General features: G+C 42.4%; 1 protein-coding gene across 6 annotated transcripts in view; it reads left to right on the top strand.

Annotated features, from left to right (window-relative positions):
- Positions 1-21,622, top strand: part of PACSIN2 (protein kinase C and casein kinase substrate in neurons 2) — a 102,884-nt gene that overhangs the window by 76,552 nt on the left and 4,710 nt on the right. For 4 of the 6 annotated variants that reach the window (XM_018553464.1, XM_018553463.1, XM_018553465.1 and 1 more), the window contains exons 3-9: positions 3,088-3,244; positions 4,043-4,278; positions 8,507-8,662; positions 13,788-13,963; positions 15,829-15,949; positions 16,925-16,930; positions 18,701-18,822. In XM_018553464.1, the coding sequence (XP_018408966.1) occupies positions 3,088-3,244; positions 4,043-4,278; positions 8,507-8,662; positions 13,788-13,963; positions 15,829-15,949; positions 16,925-16,930; positions 18,701-18,822 (974 nt within the window). The remainder of the gene's footprint in view (positions 1-3,087; positions 3,245-4,042; positions 4,279-8,506; positions 8,663-13,787; positions 13,964-15,828; positions 15,950-16,924; positions 16,931-18,700; positions 18,823-21,622) is intronic. The other 2 variants (XM_018553466.1, XM_018553469.1) reach the window with 1 other exon arrangement.

The following is a 21,622-nucleotide window of genomic DNA, read 5'->3' on the forward strand; positions in this document are numbered from 1 at the left end:
GATAGTGACCCTGGCCGGGATTCAAACCGGGACCCCCAGTGCTGCAAGGCAGAAACTTATTTTTGGAACTGTTTTTGGACTTTCCACACATTGAAGAGTCTTGTGTACTGGAATAAATGATGGTGTATATAGGATTTTTGTACACACCAGATAATCTTTTTCTCCAGTAGGATATTGGAGGACTGTGCTCCCTTCCAACTTTTTGCAGCACTCCTTTTTTTTTTTTTGTATTAGCCTGTTACCACAGTGAAGTTACTACTGTTTTTACAACTGAGCTCTTAAGACAGGTGTAGGATGGGGTATAGCGGGGATAAGAGGGAGCAGGCCCTTTGTTTTCCTCCTGTTGTAGGGGTATAATCACACTTTAAAGACTAGAGTCCTTGATTCTCAATGAGATGCTATAGTAAAGGATTTTGCAGTGAGTATACAAATTGTATTTTTCTGGAGGAGCACAATGACAGCTTAAAAGTCAAGGATTACTGTAAGGAGATGTCCATTTGCTATGAAAGCATCTCCAGTAATTTTATCAGTCTCCATTATGTTGAGTGATATCTAACAGGCCTGTTCCCCTTACTGTTGGAATGTTTAACACTTAATGCTCTTTAATGTCACCCAGTTTATTGCGTCCCTTCTGTTCCTGCAGAGAATTTCTCTATTGCATTTTTTAGTACAGTTGTAGCAGGAGAGAAGGAATACTCTAACATGTAATATCGGTGGTAGTATCCCTTTTAAGTGGCCTTGTTTAATAGTCATTCCCAGCTGTTAGTTTTGTTCTTCGTGTTGGTATATTATCAAAGAGATTAGTCTGCCCTAATTATCCAGCTGGTAACCGCTGATGTCAAAGCATGCGTCTTGTGAATTCGATAAACCAATTCAGACAGCTTTGTGTGTAGAGTTGATCAGATGGTCATGGTCCTCCTTCTGTGGAAGTATGTGAATGGTGATTCTGTCAGTGAGTGTTTTCATGTGTATAATTTGATCTCCAGACAAACGGCTAAATACACAGATATAAAGGGGGCTGATTTAACTGCCAAAGGAGTTGTAGTTCTGTGCATCTAGTCCTGACATTTGCACAGCTCCGCCGCATAGCACAGCCCTGTCTGGCACAGCAGAAGACCTGATAGCAACCTGTGACTGGACAGTGAAAGGACAAGCAACACAGTCATGAGCTCATCTCTCAGTCATTCGACTTTCTCCTCCTTTCAGCTTGCTCCTTATGACATAAATTGATTGGCTTTTTGTGCTGCTTCTCCACCGCCCAATCTGTGCTCTGCTGTGCAGGGACTGTGGCATCAGGTACTTACACTACTTGTATAAAAAAGAAAATCTATTTGATATTTTCCTGAACACAGGGCTACCTTAATTTGTGTCTTTTATATCTGTCTGGAGTTTAATGTAAAGATCAATATCCATTAAAATTAATACAAAAAATCAGAATGTTTCTTGTTAAATTCAGTTCAAATGCAATAAATACCTGGACAGATAGATGATGGTTAACCTTATCCACATTCTTCATCGCACTTCTGTTGAGTAGATACAGACCAGGACAAATTTGTTGGTACCCTTCCATGAAAAAAGAGCAACCCATATTTTTTTGTGACTTAGAGCTGACCAGACTAATTGGGCATCCATCTTTGTTTTTTCCTTAAAAACCAAAAGCAAAATCTGGTTCCAATTAAATGTTTTAACAATTTATATTTAAAATAATAATACAGAAATGGTTGGTCCCTTAATCCAATCTTTTGTTGCACAACCTTTGGAGTCGATCACTGCAAACAAGTGTTCTCTGTTGCTCTCAATAAGACTTCTGCACCTGCCAACAGATAGTTCGGGTCACTCTTCTTGTGCAAACTGTTCCAGCTGTCTCAGGATTGAAGGGGGTCTTCTCCAGACTGCATGTTTTGGTGGAAATGTATGGAAATTTGATAAGGTTCCGACCAGGGCTCACAGTAGGCTACTTCAGAATATTCCATTATTTTGCTCTTGGATGCCTTTACATTATCCTGTTGGAGGACCCGTGACTGAGACGGAGCTTTCGGACACCAGGCAGTACATATTGCTCTGGAATTGATAGGATAGAATTGAGATTTCATTGTGTCCCACACAGATTAAGGCACCCTTTGCCAGGCGCAGCAAAGCAACCCAAAACATAACCAAGCCTTCTTCATAGGCTTGTATGGGGCCGTTTTCCAACCAGGGTGCACTAAGTAAAGAGCAGCCATTTTTAGATGACTGATGGCAACCTCTGATATTAAATGGATCTTCATGTAAGTACACTTTACGCTACAAATAAGTTGATGGCACGGCCAATCTTTTTCGATAGAGACTTCGTTTTGCCTGCCAAAAACACATTTTTCTACCCCTGGCACAAAGGCAATTTCCCAGCATCTGTTAAATGTCGAAGAAATAAAGCCTAGTTTTCAGATAATGCAGCTCCATTATGCATGCATAGGAGTTGCATTATCATAGGCCTGATCCGATTGATCCCCGAGGAAGAGCTCAATAGTGGGATAAACGTCGTAGAAAGCCCGCGCTGTGGAGTGGTAAAAGGGGTGCACAGAGCTGAATCAAGGGAACTAGCTAAACCAAGAGAGAAGTTTCTCGTAATGTGCAAGTATGCTGTCCAGCCAAACATACTTGGGTATAAAAAAAAATGGTGCCAGAACCTTTAATTTCTCTTCATATTGGGTCATTTTTGAGAAATTATGCTCTTCATATTTTATCAGTTGTGAATCTTTGTGGGACCCTCAGTAGTAGAACATCACAAGCATATTGAATGTGTTTTATTTATCACAAAAAATGCAACCTTTGGGGGCCATGCATAGGCTGTCTTTCAAGCAATCGGTAACGGTTTGTGGCTTCTTAGCACAGTACTGCTTACTTTACTCAGGATTGTGGGGTACGCTTCTGCCTATATTAATCAAATTGTGTTTTTGTGTCCAAGTAGTGTGCCTGAGGATCAGTTTGAGTCCTGTCAGTTGGATAAATGCATGTAAGGTCTCAAATGTTTGTATGAATTGAAATTAAAATGTTTGTTTGCATTTGGGCAGTTCCATGTGTTACAGTTGTACTCTTCTCTTAACTCAGATTGGTAACTATAAGCGCGCAGTAAGGAGGATAGATGACGGCCACAGACTGTGCAATGATTTAATGAACTGTATCCATGAGCGGGCGAAGATTGAAAAGGGATACGCCCAACAGCTCACAGAATGGTCCAAGAGATGGAAGCAACTCGTAGAGAAAGGTGAGGTGGAATCGCTATGACATGGTGTCGCGCTTCATCAGATGAAGGCCTTATTTGATTACAAAAGTTACAATTGGAAGCAATTTGTAGTGTGTTCATAATGATTTAGTGTACTGAGATTCATGCCAAGATCTAGGTTGGACTTAAGGCTTTGTAAGTGTTCCTTAGAGGCCAGCGGCTAGAGTTTTATATTATTGAATAGATTCTGTTGTTCTGAGAAAAGTGAACGAACCCCTCAGTATATGAGCACCATGTTTACTCATCTGCTGAGTTGGGGAAGAAAATTGCAAATTTCTCACAGCGAGCAAGAAAGGGCACAAATCTAATTGCCATAACTCTGTCAGACCTTTTTCATTCTATGGCTTAGCCTAGCAGAAATGAGAAGTGTGATGGTAATGCTTGATGGTGTATAAATGTTAAGAAGGCAAACCTGAAGAGATCTATGGGGGTTCCCATGTTAAAGGAGCACTTTATTAGGTACACACTCCGAGGAGCCAGAACTACAGTACTACGTTGAACTGGTCATTGCTGTTATAATAAACTATTTTAACAAATGGATCCACTAGGCTTTTTGAACTAAATTTGATTAAGTGTTAAGTTCTGTACATTTTAGCACTGCACTGTTATGTCAGTTTTTGCCACCATCGCATAAAAGCAGATGGGATGGGTGGAGAGGTTGGATGAATGCGTGTCAATGTTTGTCACTTGACCATGTAATGTTATTAAGGTTAATGGTTTTTTTTTTTTCAACCACGTATATATTAAGATTCCTTGCATACACCCTGATGTCTTTTGCAGGCCCACAGTATGGCACAGTGGAGAAGGCTTGGAATGCACTGATGACGGAAGCAGAGAGGGTCAGTGAGCTTCACCATGAGGTGAAAAACGCTCTGATGAATGATGACTTTGAAAAGGTGAAGAATTGGCAAAAAGAAGCCTATCACAAACAGATGATGGGAGGCTTCAAGGAGACCAAAGAAGCTGAAGACGGTTTCAGGAAAGCACAAAAGCCATGGTCAAAGAAACTCAAAGAGGTAGGAATAGACTCCTGCAGGTGGGTCCCCTCAGGTCATCTGCAGTATGGAGCTGGTATTGGGTTGGACAGTTTTTGCTTTGTAATGAAACGTTATAGAGGGAGTTCCAGCCCTGACCAACCTTAAAGTGTATGTAAACCCTAACAATGAATTTCTTTTGTGCTCTCTTTTGGTCTAAGTATACCATTGGAAATGTAAATTTTGTAGAAGTGTAAATTTTGCCTTTCCATACACTTCAAAGCTAAACTCCAGGCAGATATAAAAGACACATTAATTCAGCTCTATATTCAGTGATCATTATTTTTCTAATGCAAACAGTTCAAGTTTCTGAATTTGACATGGTATCAGCCTCTTGCAGCCCCTGTACAGTAAAGGTCACATTGTGAGAGGGAGAAAGATCACAAGGAGCCAATTAGTTTTGCTGCTGTGCAAAGAACATGCACAGCAGTAGTAGGGAGCAGAGTGACAGAGCGATAATGTAATCGGTCTGCTGCTTCTCCTTTAACTGTTAAGTCATAGGCTAGAGGAGGGACAAGACCTGCTTGCATTAAAGTGTTTAGCCAAAATCAAAAATGTGCATGATACATGATGTCTATTGAATGTTAATGTGGCCATGTTTCAACTCCTTCCATGTCCCTATTTATTGATCCTAAAAGTTTCCAGTTGTGCATTAGACTTCGGATGAGCTTTCTGGCTGTCATTGAAATTGTCTGCGTGGTCGGGCCCCCTTTGTAATACTGTCCGTTGTGCTATTGCACATTCAAACAAGCTTAGACGGTGAATGCCAACCCCTAAAGCAGTGGAGGGCTGTAAGTTTAATGCACTGCTGTTCCTGCAGTAGGTCACTTCCTGCCATGACGACAGTTCCCTAGAGACCACACCCAACACCCTGAGAAAAAGGAAGATTAGTGCTCGCATGATTAGAAATATATAAAAGGTATTTACACAGCGATTGTAGAGACTGACAAAATCAATATGAGAAGTGCTATTAGGCCGTTTGTTATATGTAGTCTTTCCATCTACTTTAACTGCAGTAGAGAAAAATCAGGTTTCCTACTGGACAGGACTGTGCTGTGTGGCAGAACGGTGTTTAACTCAGAACTGGATGGATAGGAATACAAATCCTCAGGTAAAGCAGCTCCCATAAAAATTTTGTTTAATGTATGTATTTAGTTGTTTGCCTGGAATTCAGCTTTAAAGTGGGCCTTTACCCCCTTTCACTAAAAATCACATCAACATGCAGCTCTGCATGCTAATATGAAATCCTCTTCTATTCATTAGTTAAATAAATACATTTTTCTTTTACTTACAATTACCGTTTTTACACTTCCTGGTCCTCTTAGGCATTAGGGATGTAGCCTATGCCTAAGAGATGCATCCTGGGAAGGTTTAATCAGCAGCGCCTTCCTGCAAAATCTCACCTGTAAACTGTAAAATCTCAGTAAAAGGCATTTGACGTGCATGGTCACATGTCTTAGTCGCATGTGCCAGAGTTCCAGGAAGTAAAGAGAGATGGATTCATCTGCCCTTATTAAAAAAAAATTAATTGTACCTGTTTGTAGATTGTCATTACCAAACAAAGTTGCCTTTGTTGTCATTGTAAAAATAAGGGTGAAGTTCCTCTTTAAGACTCTTTACTATATCATGAACTGATAATGTTTGCCTGGCTAATTCTATATAACCCTCTTGCTTCCCACAGCTCATTTGCAGCTGGAGATGGACTCTTAACTATTCCCATAGCTTAGACTGGACAGATATAAAAACTGGTCTTCAGTCATTCACATATTTTGCTTGCTGCTATGCCGGCTGCAAAATTTTAAAGGAGAAAAATCTACTCGTACTCTTAAGGACTCTGCAGAGAGAGATTAAATATAATTAAGCAAACGAAGACTGCTTATTCAGTGTGTGTTACTAAAATCTGTGGGGAAACATAACCTGAGCAGCATGAATTGTAAATTATTTTATATATTTTTTTATTTTAAATACAGTGGAAATGGGTTTCAAATCCAACCTGGTCTTCTGGGAATTTCTTGCTTCTATAGACAAGGTTGTTGTCTTGAACCGAACCTGCTAATTTCTATTTCAGGAGAGCATGATCTCTATGTCTGTGGAGAATCCACTAGGGGACCATTATTATGCTGTCACTAGCCCCCAAGCGGATTCTACACAGAGATAAGGGGAATAAGCTCTAGAGAGAAGAACCAGGGAATTCAGCTGAAAGGAGAGACCTGGCTTTCATTGATGTACTAGAGTGGGAGAAATTACCCAACAGGGCAATAGATCAAATGTTGTAAGGTGTTTCCCTTTTTAATGTCCATAGGTTGGCCACCATTTCACTTTTTTAACATATTAATGTATTCTTAATAAAGAGTAAATTGGATTTAAAACAAGCACTTATTGACTACTGTAGCTACATGCACTGGGGAGCAGTTCCTTAAAATTCACATTAGAGAGGTTTCTGGCTGTAGGAAGTTTCTTGACAGCTTAAAGCGCTTACTCTTTGTTCACACTGAAAAGCTGCCAAGCCGCTGCTGTGAGAGGAGGCTGGGGTAGATGAGCTGGGATTTCAGCACCGCTGCTGGGAACTTTGGGGATGCATTTCTCCTCAGTGCCTACAGCTGTAGAGGTAAGTGAGGGCTTGCTCGAAAGGGAGTGTACATCTTAAAAGGAATATGCAGATTTGTGAATGTCTATTGCCTGCTCACAGTTTCACTTTAAGAATAAAACAATTAAATGTACAGTACTGTGCAAATGTTTTAGGCAGGTGTAACTACCCTTTGGCTTCAAACCAGCATCAATTCTTACACTTGCACTAAGTCAGGGATTTGGTAGGATTAGAGTCAGGTGTATGATTTACCAAATTATACCAAGAAGGTGATAATGATCATCAATTTCATAGGTAGGTTGAAACAGTCAATAACAGAAACAGATGTGTAGGAGGCTTAAAACTGGGTGAGGAACAGCCAAAGTCTGCTACTAAGGTGAGGTTGTGGAAGACTGTTTCATGTCACAGGTCATACACCATGGCAAGACTGAGCACAGCAAGATGACACAAGGTAGTTATACTGCATCAGCAAGGTCTCTCCCAGGCAATGATTTCAAGATGTGCTGTTTTAAGCTCTTTTAAAGAAGCAGAAAGAAACGGGCAATGTTGAGGACCGTAGATGTAGGGGTCGACCAAGGAAACTTAATGCAGCAGATAAAAGACCATCATGCTTACTTCCGTTCGACATCAGATGATGTCCAGCAGTGCTATCCGCACCAAACTGGTGGAAATCAGTGGGACCCAGGTACACCCATCTTCTGTCTGGCCAGAAATGGTCTTCACTGAAGAATTGCAACAAAAAGCCATTCCTCCAACATGGAAACAAGGCTAAGCAACTCCACTAGTAACTGGTGTACAGAAAAATGGCAGCAGGTGCTCTGGACTGAGGAGTCAAAATGTGAAATATTTGTCTGTAGCGGGAGGCTGTTTGGTCGCTGAAGGGCTGGAGAGTGGTACAATGAGTGTCTGCAGCAACAGTGAAGCATGGTGGAGGTTCCTTGCTAGTCTGGGGCTGCATTTCTGCCAATGGAGTTGGAGATTTGGTCAGGATCAATGGTGTCCTCAATGCTGAGAAATGCAAGCAGATACTTATCCATCATGCCATGCCATCAGGGAGGCGTGTGATTGGCCCCAAATTTATTCTGCAGCAGGACAACAACCCCAAACATACAACCACTGTCATTAAGAACTATCTTTCTCGTAAAGAAGAACAAGGAGTCCTGGAAGTGATGATTTGGCCCTCGCAGAACCCTGATCTCAACATCACCGAGTCTGTCTTGCATACATTAAGAGACAGAAGGATTTGAGGCAGCCGACATCCACAGAAGATCTGTGGTTAGTTCTCCAAGATGTTTGGAACAACCTACCTGCTGAGTTCCTTCAAAAACTGTGTGCAAGTGTACCAAGAACAATTGATGCAAAGGGTGGTCACACCAAATATTGATTTTGTTTTGGATCTCTCTTCTGTTCATTTTCTTTCCATTTTGTTAATTGATAAAAAATAAACGATTAACACTTTTATTTCTGAAAGCATTCTTACTTTACAGTATTTTTTCACACCTGCCTAGAACTTTGCAGTGTACTATATGTGGCAGCTGATTGGTTGTTAGCTGTAGATCATGGATTCAAACTGAAACATTTTAAAAATAAATAATTAATAGACTTGTTCTTTCATCTGTCAAGGTGGAAGGGGCCAAGAAGGCATATCATGCTGCATGCAAGGAGGAGAAACTGGCCATCTCCCGGGAGACCAACAGCAAAGCCGACCCTGCCCTCAACCCGGAGCAGCTAAAGAAACTCCAGGACAAGGTGGAGAAGAGTAAGCAGGACTCTCAGAAGGTAACGGATGTGCCAGCTAATCTTCTCTTTGCTCATGTTTGTTCAGGAAGTCTTCCAGTTGTATTCAAATCTAGTAGCATACGTACCGATGTAACGCCCTGCAGAGCAAACACAGTGTAATGTGCACACAGTACAAACTTTCTTTCCATTGTGGTGTTTCCTCTGTAATTTATGTGTGCAAGAACAGTGCTGTGATGGCTGCTCTTAAAGAGAGCTTTATAGAGGAAGTAAAAGTTGTAGACATGCCCCTGCTGCTGCTGATTGGAGGCCTGACCCCCTCTCTTCCCCATCACCACCAATAAGGTGTTTTTTAAAAGAACAGCTGGGACTCTGCGGGAAAACAAAATCCCTAATTGTTCACAAAGGTATTACTGAATACTGATGTTTTGCAGTCCTGTCTTCTGGCTTGAGTGTCCTGCACTGCCACCCATAATTCCAGGACACTTGGGGGAGGGGAAATTTATCAAAACTTGAGCAGATGAAAACCGGAGCAGTTGCCCATGGCAACCAATCCGCTTCTCTCTTCAGTTTGCTCAGTTGATATTTGAATATGAGAGAGAGAGAAGCTGATTTGCAGTGCAGATCCGCTTCAGATTTTGTCTGCTCCAGTTTTGATAAATTCCTTGCTCAGTTTTTAGGGAATGAGCCAACATAAAATGGCAAGTACTATTTTTGGAGAGTACTGCCGTGATGTTTTGAGGCTTAGGAACCCTAAAGACCTATAATATCATCATTGACCAAAAAGCCAATTGTTGGAGGACTTCTTGATTATCACCAGTTATGTGGGCACCAGCAAACTGACACAGATGTCCCCAGCTCAGTTTTTGGTGCAAATGGCAGCTATCTGTATTTTTCTGTCAATCTGTCAGTTGCTGTTGCTTTCCCCAGGATAACTTAAAGTGACATTAAACCCTCAGATTTTTTAACTTTAAATCTGTATCTGTTCTCATGCTGGGCAGAACTTCTGGTTTGCAGCAGACTGCCTTGTCTCAGGAATGGATACACGGTGTCTGTGTATACGTTTCTATAGGCTTGAAACCTGAGCCAGCATTACAAGAAGAGGCCCTGAGCTGAAAAGGGAAGTTCTTCCCAAGCATGAGAAGACATGAGGATTTAAAAGGAAGAGCAGCAAAGAGAAGGGAAACAACCATGGATTACAGTAAGGCACACATTACAGTATTGGTTTATGTTAAAAAATCTGAGGGTTTAATGTCACTTTAAGCACCAGGAATGTCTTCCTCTCCCTATCCCACACGCGTGCTTACACAATGCCAGAGAGATCTTTTTATTGGTGGTCTTGTTGTGATGTGTGTCACTGCCTTTTAAACTGTGTCTTATGCCAGAAACAAAAATTTGATATTTTGCTGCTGACCTGTCATTGGTTACCTGTCCAAGGGTGAGAACACTCCCTTCTCCACTGTATCTATGAAAGAGCAGTATGTCACTCGGGCTGCTCTCTTCTTTTTGACTACAAACACATGTTCCTCTGCATCTACACTGCATGGGGATGTGGGGGAATTTCCGGTTTACACAAGATAGCCTTAAAGGAAGATAACATTGTTTCTAATTTCACTTCAGTTTGCCAGAAGTGACAAGGATGCAGCATTTCTGGCAAGATCAGGTATTTTCTGTACTTGCTGAAAATGTTCTTAGACTGAAAAATGGAAACTAATGCAGCTAGCACATCTAAGGACGTGTAAGCTTCAATACATTACATTTTTGTTCTTGGGTTTACATGTACGTTACAATGGGAAATGTATAATCATCCTACAGTTCATAAACAGCCGTGTAGTGCACTGGTCACCCTGACTGAATGTATATTGAAATTTGGCGGTCCTCCCCGCATTCTAACTTTACTATTTTCGTCCATGGACAGAACGGATTTTTGTTTGCGCATGTGCAGTGTTCATGTTGCGACTTTTGACGTACGAAAACGTCACGAATCCATCGATTTTTTTTTTTTTTTTTTTTAATTTTTTTTTCATCCGCTTTGCCGAAAGTTTTCGAGTCTGCCTGTTCAACCAAATTCGGCCAGTTGTACAGTAAGTGCCATCGTGCACTTCCCATCAACTGGCCGACTTATCGTACGAAAACGTGATTGCGGACGATTATCGAACGATAATTGTAAGGTGTATGGGCACCTTAAGTGTACACACACTTATATTTAGGGATGTTGTGTTCAGAATTACCCAATCACATTCAAATTGATGATAAATAGTAGTCGGTACCCACCTTCCTTCAATTAACGTGACTCTGGTTAAGCCCATATTCAGCTGTTCTAGTTGGATGTTTCTGACGTTTACTCAGTTGCCTCTGACCGCAAAAGCCATGGTCCTCAAAGAGCTTACAAAGGAACTAAGGGATCTCATTGTTGGAAGGTATCGGTCAAGAAAAGGGTACCAAAAAATTTCCAAGGCATTAGATATACCATGGAACACAGTGAAAATGGTCATCAACAAGTGGAGAAAATATGGCTCAACAGGGACATTACCAAGGACTGAACATTCCGCCAAAATCGATATTTAAAAAAAGGAAACTGGTCCAGGGGCTGCCAAGAGGCCATCAGCAACATTAAAGGAGCTGCAGGAATTTCTGGCAAGTGCTGGTTGTGTACTACATGTGACGGCAATCTCCATGATGTCTGGGCTGTGCGGTAGGGTGGCAAGACGGAAGCTTTTTCTTGCTAAGAAAAACATTCAAGTTCAGCTACATTTTGCAAAAACCTACATCAAGTCAGACAAAAGCATGTAGGAAAATGTGTTATGGTCTGATAAGACCAAGATTGAACCTTTTGGTCATAATTCCAAAAAGTTGGAATTGTTTGGCACATAAAACAACACCGCACATCACCAAAAGAGCACCCTACCCACAGTGAAGCTTGGTTGTGGCAGCATTATGCTTTGGGGCTGTTTTTTCTTTAGCTGGACCAGGGGCTTTAGTTAAGGCGGAGGGACTTATGATCTAGTTTCAAATATCAATCACTTTTGGCACAAAACCTTCAGGCCTTTGATAAAAAGCTGAAGATGAAGGGGAATTTCACCTTTCAGCACGACAACAACCCAAAGCTTAAGAATGTCTTCAAAAGAAGATCAAAGTTTTGAAATGGCTCAGCCAGAGCCCGGACCTAAATCCAATTGAAAATCTGTGGCCTCAATGGGCCCTCATGGATATAGTTGAATGCGCCCCCCTTCCTATCAATAACCTTTTGTGGACCCCCCCTCTTCTCGTCCCCTCATTCAAGATCCTATTTTGCGGTTTAGTTTAAAACACTGGGATTCAGTTAAATACACTGCTGGTCTTATATCCCCCCACCTCCCCCTCTTCGATATTTTTGGGACTCCCTCTTTCCCCTTATCTTATGAGGATGCGTCTGCGTTTCTGTGGTGGTCCCGTAGGAGCCCTTTTTATATCCTAGACCTGTTGTTATCTATAAATGGTATCAAATCCTTCACCTCCGCACCCACTGGCGTGCCCCTCTTGCAGAGAACTTCCGATACTTGCAACTCCACAGTTATGTCAGATCTCTCCTTTGGCACTGTGCAGGTTGTCCGCGCAACCTGACTTCCTTTGAAATGCGTTGTTGGTGGGATTCCCATTCTGCAGGCCTTATTTCTCGTTGGTGCCATCCGTTGGGGAAAATAAACTTTCTTACATGCTAGCCTGGGAAAGGGATCTGGGAGACTCCTTAGACCGCTGGTACATGACCCCAGATAGGATATCAAAGTTTGCTCCTGCAGTATCACCCCGCTGCTTCCGGGACTGCGAGACCAGGGGTACTCTGTTTCATATCTGGTGGCGGTGTCCGAAGGTGCAGAGGTTGTGGATCAGGGTCTATAATTTACTGAAATCAGTCTTCAACAAATCCTTTGTTCGCAACCCTTGGGAGGCTCTCTTGGGCAGGCCAATTACACGCCTTTCAAGGAGGGATAGGAAATTAGCAACTTTTATTTTTTTGGCAACTAGACAGACTATTGCCTAAGCTTGGAAACGGCCAATGCTGAATGTTTCGGAAGTTAAGCAACGAGTCATGGGTATCATAGTGCACGAGAAGCTCACGGCTATCCTGCACAATTCCTATTCCTCTTTCCAGAAAACATGGTCACTTGCTCTCTCGGAGTGTTGTGGTCCCCCTTGATTCCCTTGCAGCCTGTCTCTCCCTTTTTGTTTCTCTCACTTTTTTCTTTTCCTTTCTTCACTCTTTTTCTTAGGTTCTTGTGGCTTTCTCTAAAGCTTGAAGCCCATGCCATGGATTGCCTGCACAGTATGTAGTCTGGAGCCCTTTCCTCTTTTCCCGTACGGGCTCGCTGGTGTCCTGCGGCAGCAGCGGGACGTTGGTGACACTTCTTCAGGTCTTGAGATAATTTGATTGTGTTCAGATTTTATGCCTATGTCTCTCTCTCTCTCTCTCTCTCTCTCTCTTTTTTTTTCGACTTGCTAACCTGTAGACGACCTGCCATGGGTCTTTCTTTTGCTTTAGAACTGTTCTGATGTTTTGCCATATGAACCTATATGTCCTTTCTTTGGATGTAATTTACAACTGTACCATTTCCAAAAAAATATTTGTACAACAATTGAAAATCTGTGAGGTGACCTGAAGAGGGCTGTACACAGGAGATGCCCTCGCAATCTGAAAGATTTGGAGTGCTTTTGCAAAGAGTGAGCAAAGATTCCTAAGGCAAGATGTGCCATGCCGATAGACTCCTACCCCCAAAACACAATGCTGTCATAAAATCAAAAGGTGCTTCAACAAAGTATTAGTTTAAGGGTGGGCATATTTATGCAACCACATTATTGTAAGTTACCCCCTTAAAGATTTCAGTTTGTTTTTAATTGATTTGCTCGGATTATCGGCCACATTAAAGGTGGAAAATTCTGAAGTGTTTTTATCTTGGTCCAGTTTTTTTACATCTCAAAAACCTGGCATTTTTACAGGTACATGTAGATTTTTATATCCATTGTGCTATGGTAGGTTTATTACCAGTCATTTCTTTATTTTTTACATCTCCATGGTTTGTATTAAAATACATTTGTTTTTCGTATTCTGATGGCAGATAAAAACTCTAATTTGAGCGTCTAGTACATGTCACCTGTTTTTTTTTTTGTTTTTTTTTTTTTAATGCCACAGACCAAAGAAAAGTACGAGAAGACTTTGAAGGACCTGGACGGTTCCACCCCACAGTACATGGAGAATATGGAACAAGTGTTTGAACAATGTCAGCTGTTTGAGGACAAGAGACTGCGTTTCTTCCGTGACTTGCTGCTGGATGTTGAGAAACACCTCGACCTGTCCAACCTGGAAGGGTGAGCCTAACATTAACATAGCTTTCTGGATGTTGCACAAAACTGTCTTGTGTACCTGTACAAATGCAGATTAGGTTACCTGAGTAGTCTTCTCCACTTCAAAATACTCCATTTTCTGGCCTGCTTTCCAGTGTCCGAGTCCAAATTCAGTTTCCTGGCTTCCCTGAGGTACCCTGACATGGCATCCGTCTCACGTAGGGGTTCTCTACACACACCCCTCCAATTCCTTCATTAAATTGTTTTCTGTTTTTTAGCAGGCTGAGCCGCAGCTCATCACTGCATATAGCTCAGCTTGCTTTCCCATCCCTGTAATTTGGGTAGTGGAGGGTATTAAACTGATGCTGGTTGATTGGTAGCATGGCCCCTAACAACTAGTCTGTCTAGCTCCAAAGCAAAGAAAAGGCAGAGTAATATGGTTATTAACCCCTTCATGACTGAGGCCTTTTTTTTTTCATTTTTTGTACCCATGTTATATTCCACATTTTAGGCCTGAAAATTACTTAAAACCCCCCAACATTATATATTTTCTGAATGCCAAGACCCTATAGAATAAAATGGTGGTAGTTGCAAATTTTTATGTTGCGCAATATTAGCGCAACTCCTTATTAAACCCCAAATTTTAGTGAAAAAAAAGGCCCATCTAAATTTTACATTGATCAAATGTGCGAAGACCTATTTCAGTGCTGTTGCTGAAACCAGGAACGGAGTACAATTCGTGGTAATGTCTGACCGTGCACAGGTAAATAACCTTTTTCTGGTGCTAGGATGATATGAAGTTTTTACAGCCATCCAGAATGCCATTAGAGATTTTCCATCACTGTCACAACAGTTTCACTAGACAGTAGGGATGAATCGATGCCGGTTTTTCGGATTAGAGTACAAGTACCGCAAGTCCCATTTAAGAAAGCTGGGCTGCGTGTAATGACTCGCTCACACAGCTTCCAGAGTAGCTGGGAAACCGTCTCCACTCCCCCTCGTCACCAGTTGACTAGGAAGCATGGAGCCGGCTTTCTGGTCAATCAGGAAGCTGAGGGGCAGGTAATGACTCTCCGCCCAGCTTCCTGATGGGCCAGCTTTCCAACCAATCCGGTAGCCAGGGGCTTCCTGCTTGGACAGAAAACCAGCTCCATGACTATGGAGCTGGCTTCCGGCTAATCAGGAAGCTGGGTGGCGTGTAATGACTCGCCACCCGGCTTCCTGATACCAGAAGTTTCGGGATAAGCATCGGGAGCATTGGGGCGAGTACTTGCCCGAATACTCTGTATCGGCGTCCCTACTAGACGGGAAGTATGGGGGAAATCTACAAGGACACAGACTAATCTAATAGTTATCAGGTTGTAGCCTTTCTCTACTGTACCAGAAACCTTTTTTAAAAATGTTGTTTGTTATTGTTGAAGAATTTTTATCACTTCCTATCTTTAGATTTAGTAGTCATTTAGGGTTCTTTCACGCCAGTTCACATACTAAAACAAGCCGCTTTAGTGAACGGGTGGTGGGGGAGGTGCCTTACAAACGTTATTGAATTGTCACAAAATGGAATTTCTATTCACCGCAGCTGAGCTGCAGGGACTGGTGGTGACTTCAGGTGAGCTGGTGCGTTGCAGAAAAAGTGCAGCATGACAGCATTTTTACACAACGTGCTGCAACCCATCTCAGTGATGTGGTGTGAGAAGGGTACATCGAAGATAATTGTTTTCTGTGTGGCCTTGCTTGTGAGCCTTGGTTGATCTGTGCAGATTTAACTGGGGTTATCATATCTGATGAGCCCTTAGTCTACCATCTGTCAGAGAGGCCTTGCAAGTGTAACAGCTTTAGAAAGACATAGGTTTGAGGAAGCCTTATAGACTTTGTGTTCTTCTTATCAGCTATCCCAGCATATACCGAGATCTAGAGTATGCAATCAAGTCAGCCGACGTTCTGGAGGACCTCAAATGGTTCAAGAACAATCACGGTCCAGGAATGACCATGAACTGGCCGCAGTTTGAGGTGAGAACTATTTTTCATGGCTTTCTCAGGCCGCACTTGAGGTTTTTTCCATGTTATTAATCCAACGCAAATAAACTAGACAACGTTTTACAGAGAAACATTCACAAAAGTAACTCCTTCTGTACATGAGGGACCAATCCATCCAAAAGTGATGTTTTAAATTAGGTTAGAGCCCAGGGCTAAATTAGTTGCTTGCTTCTTATGACTTGGATACTTGAAGAGCGAGATCTTTCTACCATTTTCTTGCCCACCTGAGTGTTTTCTGTGTTCCCTGCTAACTTTAGGGTGTTTCAACTCCTCGTATTACGTTCTCCATAAAATTGAAATGGATGAAAACTCAAGCGGGGTTGGTGGGAGGCCTTAAAAATGGGCATAGCAGGCGTGCAGACCCGTGAACTTACCACAAAGACTTCACCAATAGAATTCTCGAGATGTATAAGAATTTGTCAGGTTGTTTACTTCTCCATTATCTACCAAACACTAAAATATCAGTTTTGGGTGGACTGGCCCCTAAATATCCCTACCACAATCAAATGGACAAGAACTTTCTGTGTGCCCCTTTTTTTTTGCTTAAATAAACATTTCAGTAGACCTGGGGTATCTATTGTACATCCTGAACAATATAACCCAACAAAGCTCAGAATTCTCTAGCAAAGTGCTGAGCCTTCACACAATCCCAGCTTTGACATCACTCTGATCCCTCAGTACTGGACAGGACACAGTCACCACCCCCCTGCGATGACGGACCAGAGTCTAAGCGGTCAGGTCTAGCTGTGGTGTTGTCACGATGAACTAGAGTAATACCAGTGGCCACTGTAAAAATGACTTAACCCTTTGCTATACGGGCCTGCAGAATGAGAAATAAAACAACTTTGCATGATGGCAGAGATGCTTAATAATGAACCTGTGATTTGTTTTGTTTTTTGCTTTATTAATAATTTTCCTCCTGTGTCTCTTGCTTTTGCCTCACACAAGGATGAAGTAAGTAAAGCATTAATGGTAATAGTTTTATTTCATTAGCTGTTATAGCAAGCCAGATAGTGACTTTCTGTCATGATACAATTACTCTCAGCTGCTGTGTCCTTTAACATGTGCAGGATCCATATTTCTGCCCAAAGTCACTCCTGCAGTAGATGTGAACAAATATAGCTCTATAGTTCACCCCTAGTATCTTATCTGTCTGCAGTTATTGTAGCCAGTATGTGGCAGATCTCCAATGTAATGCAGTACCTGTCCATAGTGGAACCGTCTGCCTGCTATGTGGTCTAATGGGCCCAGTGCAACATTGGCATCCTCTAGTGCTTTTGCTTAATAACATAGTGGTGGGCACAAGACACTGAAAGCTGGTGGGCTCAGTATTCAGTTGATTGAACCCACCTTCTCCCTCTTCCACTAAGTGCACAGATAGCCCCTTGTTTTAGTATAGGAGAGGCACGGGGTGGGGGGAGCACATTTAAAGCTCAATTGAACATTCAGTATAAATTGGCTGTATACATTATAGGTGCATCAAAACAAAAGATATTCATTGTCCTGTTTTTTTTCTAAGGCCCCTTTCACACGAGCGTGTCAGGAGTGGATCCGTTAACAGATCCTCTCATGATCACAGCCGTACGGAGCGGATGTCACCTCTGTGACATCCGTGTCCGTACAGTTTTGAAACTACCAGACTCCATGTGTATGTATGGGGAATCTGATGTAAACATACATGTGTCCGTTTACATAAGATTACTTCTGGTCTGTCACAATCCGGTCCCTCGAAACGGATCAATGATCTGTATGTTTTACCGGACCTAGCCAGCGATGGGGCCTACCGGGTGTAAACGGATGCTTGCACAGAACGTCTGTTCAGGTCCAGCTGAAAAACTGACAGGCGGACCTGACCAGACTGCTCATGTGAAAGGGGCCTAAAGCAGCCCCTTTGCACCCTTGCCAAAGGGAATGATCTCTAAACAGTTTCATATGTAGTCCACATGTTGACATGATTGGGCTAAGCGCTGATCCAATTGAAAAAGGCCACAGCATGAGTAGAAAAGCCTGTCCCCTGGCATGAGCTGCAGAGTGGGACCCTTGCTCTCTTTCTGGAAGCCGTAGGCACTGAAGTCTGACACATCCCCTGCTGGATCAGACCTATAGCTCCGCAGTCATAAAAGCTCATGATACCTGCTCAGGCTTCCGTTCATTAGGGGATGTGTTGGACCTTTGCAAAGCGACTGCTGCTTCCCCACAGAGAGCTATGAACTCACTCTGCAACCTGCTGGCAGAAGACAGGTTTTTTTGCTTAGACTGTTGCTAATTTGTAAAGAAAACATACTGTAAGACTGAAAATGTTGCATTTCATTTTGTATTATTGGATTACTGGGTTCTCATATTGTCAGGTTGGGGTACTGCTTCATGCTGGTTTATTCAAGAAAAAAAAATGCAGAAAGCCGTAATGGGTTTCTCTCCTTTGTTGTCATGGCAACCTCATGACGCAGGACTGCCATTTTCTCTAAATGGTGCTTACCATGCATCAGGTTTTTTTTTTTTTATGTGTTCCCTTAATGCTATCTATGTTTCATGTTCATCTGTACATGCTTAATGTTGCATGTTCTTATATCATTATGTGCAATGTGGTTTCCTTTCTGAAAATGGCTGGTTTCTCTCATCGTTATGCTTAATTGCCATCCGTTATTCTCTGGTGTCTCCTTGTGGACAAATGTTAATATTGCACAGTTCTGCCTTTATGATTTTTGTTTTGTAAACCTCTTTCAGGAGTGGTCTGCTGACCTAAACCGTACTCTAAGTAGAAGAGAAAAGAAGAAGCCGGGAGAGGGGGTGACCCTCACTGGCATCAGCCAAGCCGGGGAGCAGTCTGTCCCGAATAAACACAGCAGGTAAGGATATCTAGCATCACAAGTTTGTCCACTAAGGGAATTTTTTTTTTTTTAACCACAAGCTGGCATGGTTGTCAGTTGTTGACGGCCCATTGCAATCATTTTAACTTTCTATCTAAATACTTGGCATCATGAGCAAAGTTAGCAGTGCAGTTTCCTAGCAGTAGGTTCCCTTGTACTGCAGTTTGAGGTTCTAAATAGATGCAGTACTACAATCAGGGATACGTATTGGCTCAAGATCTTAAACCTAGGTGTGGGAATGGTATTCAAGATAGTCACTAGCATGGGGCCCTAATTAAGCCTAAAGTACTTGAACAGAGTTAGTGGCAATAGAAGAGCAGCTCTTCAGTCAAGAGCGCTTGTATGGATGCCCTTCTATGCATATTTAATATGTCATACAGCTTTTTTTTGTTGTTTTTTTTTTAGGGCTGCGGAAATTAACGATTAATTCCTCGATTAATCGTTAATTTTTTTGATCGATCAAAATTCTTTTGATCCGTACTCACCTCTCCGCCGGCTTCCGGGTCTTCTGGGATGTCCGTGACGTCACCGGACTCCTCCCCCCTTCCTCGAGTGGCTCCATAGGCTAAGGAAGGGAAGGGGGGAGGAGTCCGGTGACGTCCTTCTATAGTGCAGTGCATGCTGTGCTGGTCCTCCTGCTGTCACGGATCTCTCGACCATTGAAGACGCCGCGCTCTGTCTCCAGCTCAACCCCTCCTGCATCGTGGGTTTCCGTCTCACTCTGCTGACATCCAGAAACCGCAAGTAGGGTCGTCTGACCCTACTTTCAGTCCTGTTAAAAACGTTATGTTGATCGTTATAACTAGAGGTGGGGATTGCTTAGGGAACAGCACCACCTACTGGGGACTCCTAATAGAGCAGCTTTTGTCCTAATGAGGTTTAATGTGGATTCTGGACTATGCTATAAATGCCTGGAGATAACCATTGATGATTATTGCCAATGCTGTGTAATTACTACTAATTTATAACTCCAATACTGATATTACTCACGATCTGTGTGGTGACTTCTGAACTGTGAGGTTACTACCTAGTGTTACTACCAAGTTTAACCAACTACATTGGCCTATACACATACAGCACAGCAATGAAGTAATAAAATGAACTAGGATCACACTAATCCAGCACGTTATTATTCTGAGTTGCCCCACTTAAGTGGCGGCCATATTGAGTGTGGCACGTGAGATTAATAACGTGCTGGATTAGTGTGATCCTAGTTCATTTTATTATTGCTGTGCTGTATGTGTATAGGCTAATGTAGTTGGATCTGTATGTGTGTTATAATTAATCGAAATTAATCGATTAAAAGAAATTTAGATTAATCGAACAGGAAATTTTTAATCATTACCAGCCCTATTTTTTTTTTTAATCTTGTTTAAAGGAGGGCTCCAGGAAAAAAAAAATGTGCTGGGTAACAAATAGCAAACTCTAATGAGCGGTATGCCACGGAGAACTATGAGGTGAATGATTTTCACTCAATCTCATTGTTCAAGCCGACGTGTGACAATGAAACTCACACGTCGGCTCAATAGATCGGGAAGTGAGCGAACGCATACCGTCGCTCGCTCACTTCTCGATCATCTCCCTGCAGAGAGCTAGCCTGTTCTGCAGTGTAAAGACCCTTTCATTTGGGACATATTCTACAGCTAACCCACCCACCAGGGTATGTATATGTGCTCAGCCATGCTGCCTTATATGGTGCATCATGCATGATGATGTCTTGGCACCCCTCGTGCAACTGTGTTTGGGCCCGGCCTGGCCAATTGGGGCTGAGAACTGTCTCATATGGATTTCCAGGCATGTGGGAAGGAAGCTTGGCTGGAAAACCTATACATGCCCCCAGGGGTAAGCCATGTGCAGACATCATTACTTTGCCTTGAATAGGCAGTGATGATGTCTCCTTAATAATTACTAGGACACTGGGGAAAGGGAAGGTAGGACAATATAGTCATCAAGAACAGAGCTGTAATAAAAGGGGTGCCGCATGCACAGGTCATGTGACCAACAGCAGCTTTGCTTTGCGGGTGCTGACTTCAGCACAGTTTTCATTGAAGTTTATGCTGATATCAGCGCCTAGTGCAGGCCATCAATGCTCAAGGACACTTGACTCAGTATTGCAGCACCTGCTTGTTCCTGCTATATGGCATGTGTTCAATGGCTATACTATCCCTAGCCTGCATAATGCATCAGTGCGGACCTAACGCTGCAGTTTAGGTTTCATAAACAAAACGCTATAGCATACCAGGCAGAGAGAAGACCTTGTGGTGCATTATTTTTACACCTTCCACTTTCTTATAGTTGGCCCATACTTAAACAGTGCAGATTAATTGTGCAGCACTGTACAGAATAAATAGAACCATTAAGTTCTGGCCAGGACATAGTCTGTCCCCCACCGCATTCAGAGCCCGGCTGGGGTGATAGCAAATTAACCTTGTAGTATATTTGGATTGTTGCTGGATACCAGAACTCCTGCAGGAAATTCACAACTCCACGAGGACAACCATGGTACCGTCCAGTATATTCAGACATCACATAGAAAAGCTTTTCCACGTCAGGACTTGGCACCCTTCTTAAAGTCTACGTCTGGGCAAAATAGAAAACAATACATTCAGTACATCTCTGCAATACATATATATTTCCCCAGGTTTTGTCTCCTCAAAAATAGCAAAATACCTGTTCATCTGCCAGGGGGCTCCTAACTTGCTATAGTGAGCTGACAACTCTGCCAGTGCTGTATTGATATCCTACGAGGTGTTTTCATCCCTGACTAATTCTTTCCAGT

The sequence above is a fragment of the Nanorana parkeri genome, unplaced genomic scaffold (assembly GCF_000935625.1).
Source record: "Nanorana parkeri isolate BGI_ZX_2015 unplaced genomic scaffold, ASM93562v1 scaffold120, whole genome shotgun sequence".
Lineage (NCBI taxonomy): Eukaryota > Metazoa > Chordata > Amphibia > Anura > Dicroglossidae > Nanorana > Nanorana parkeri.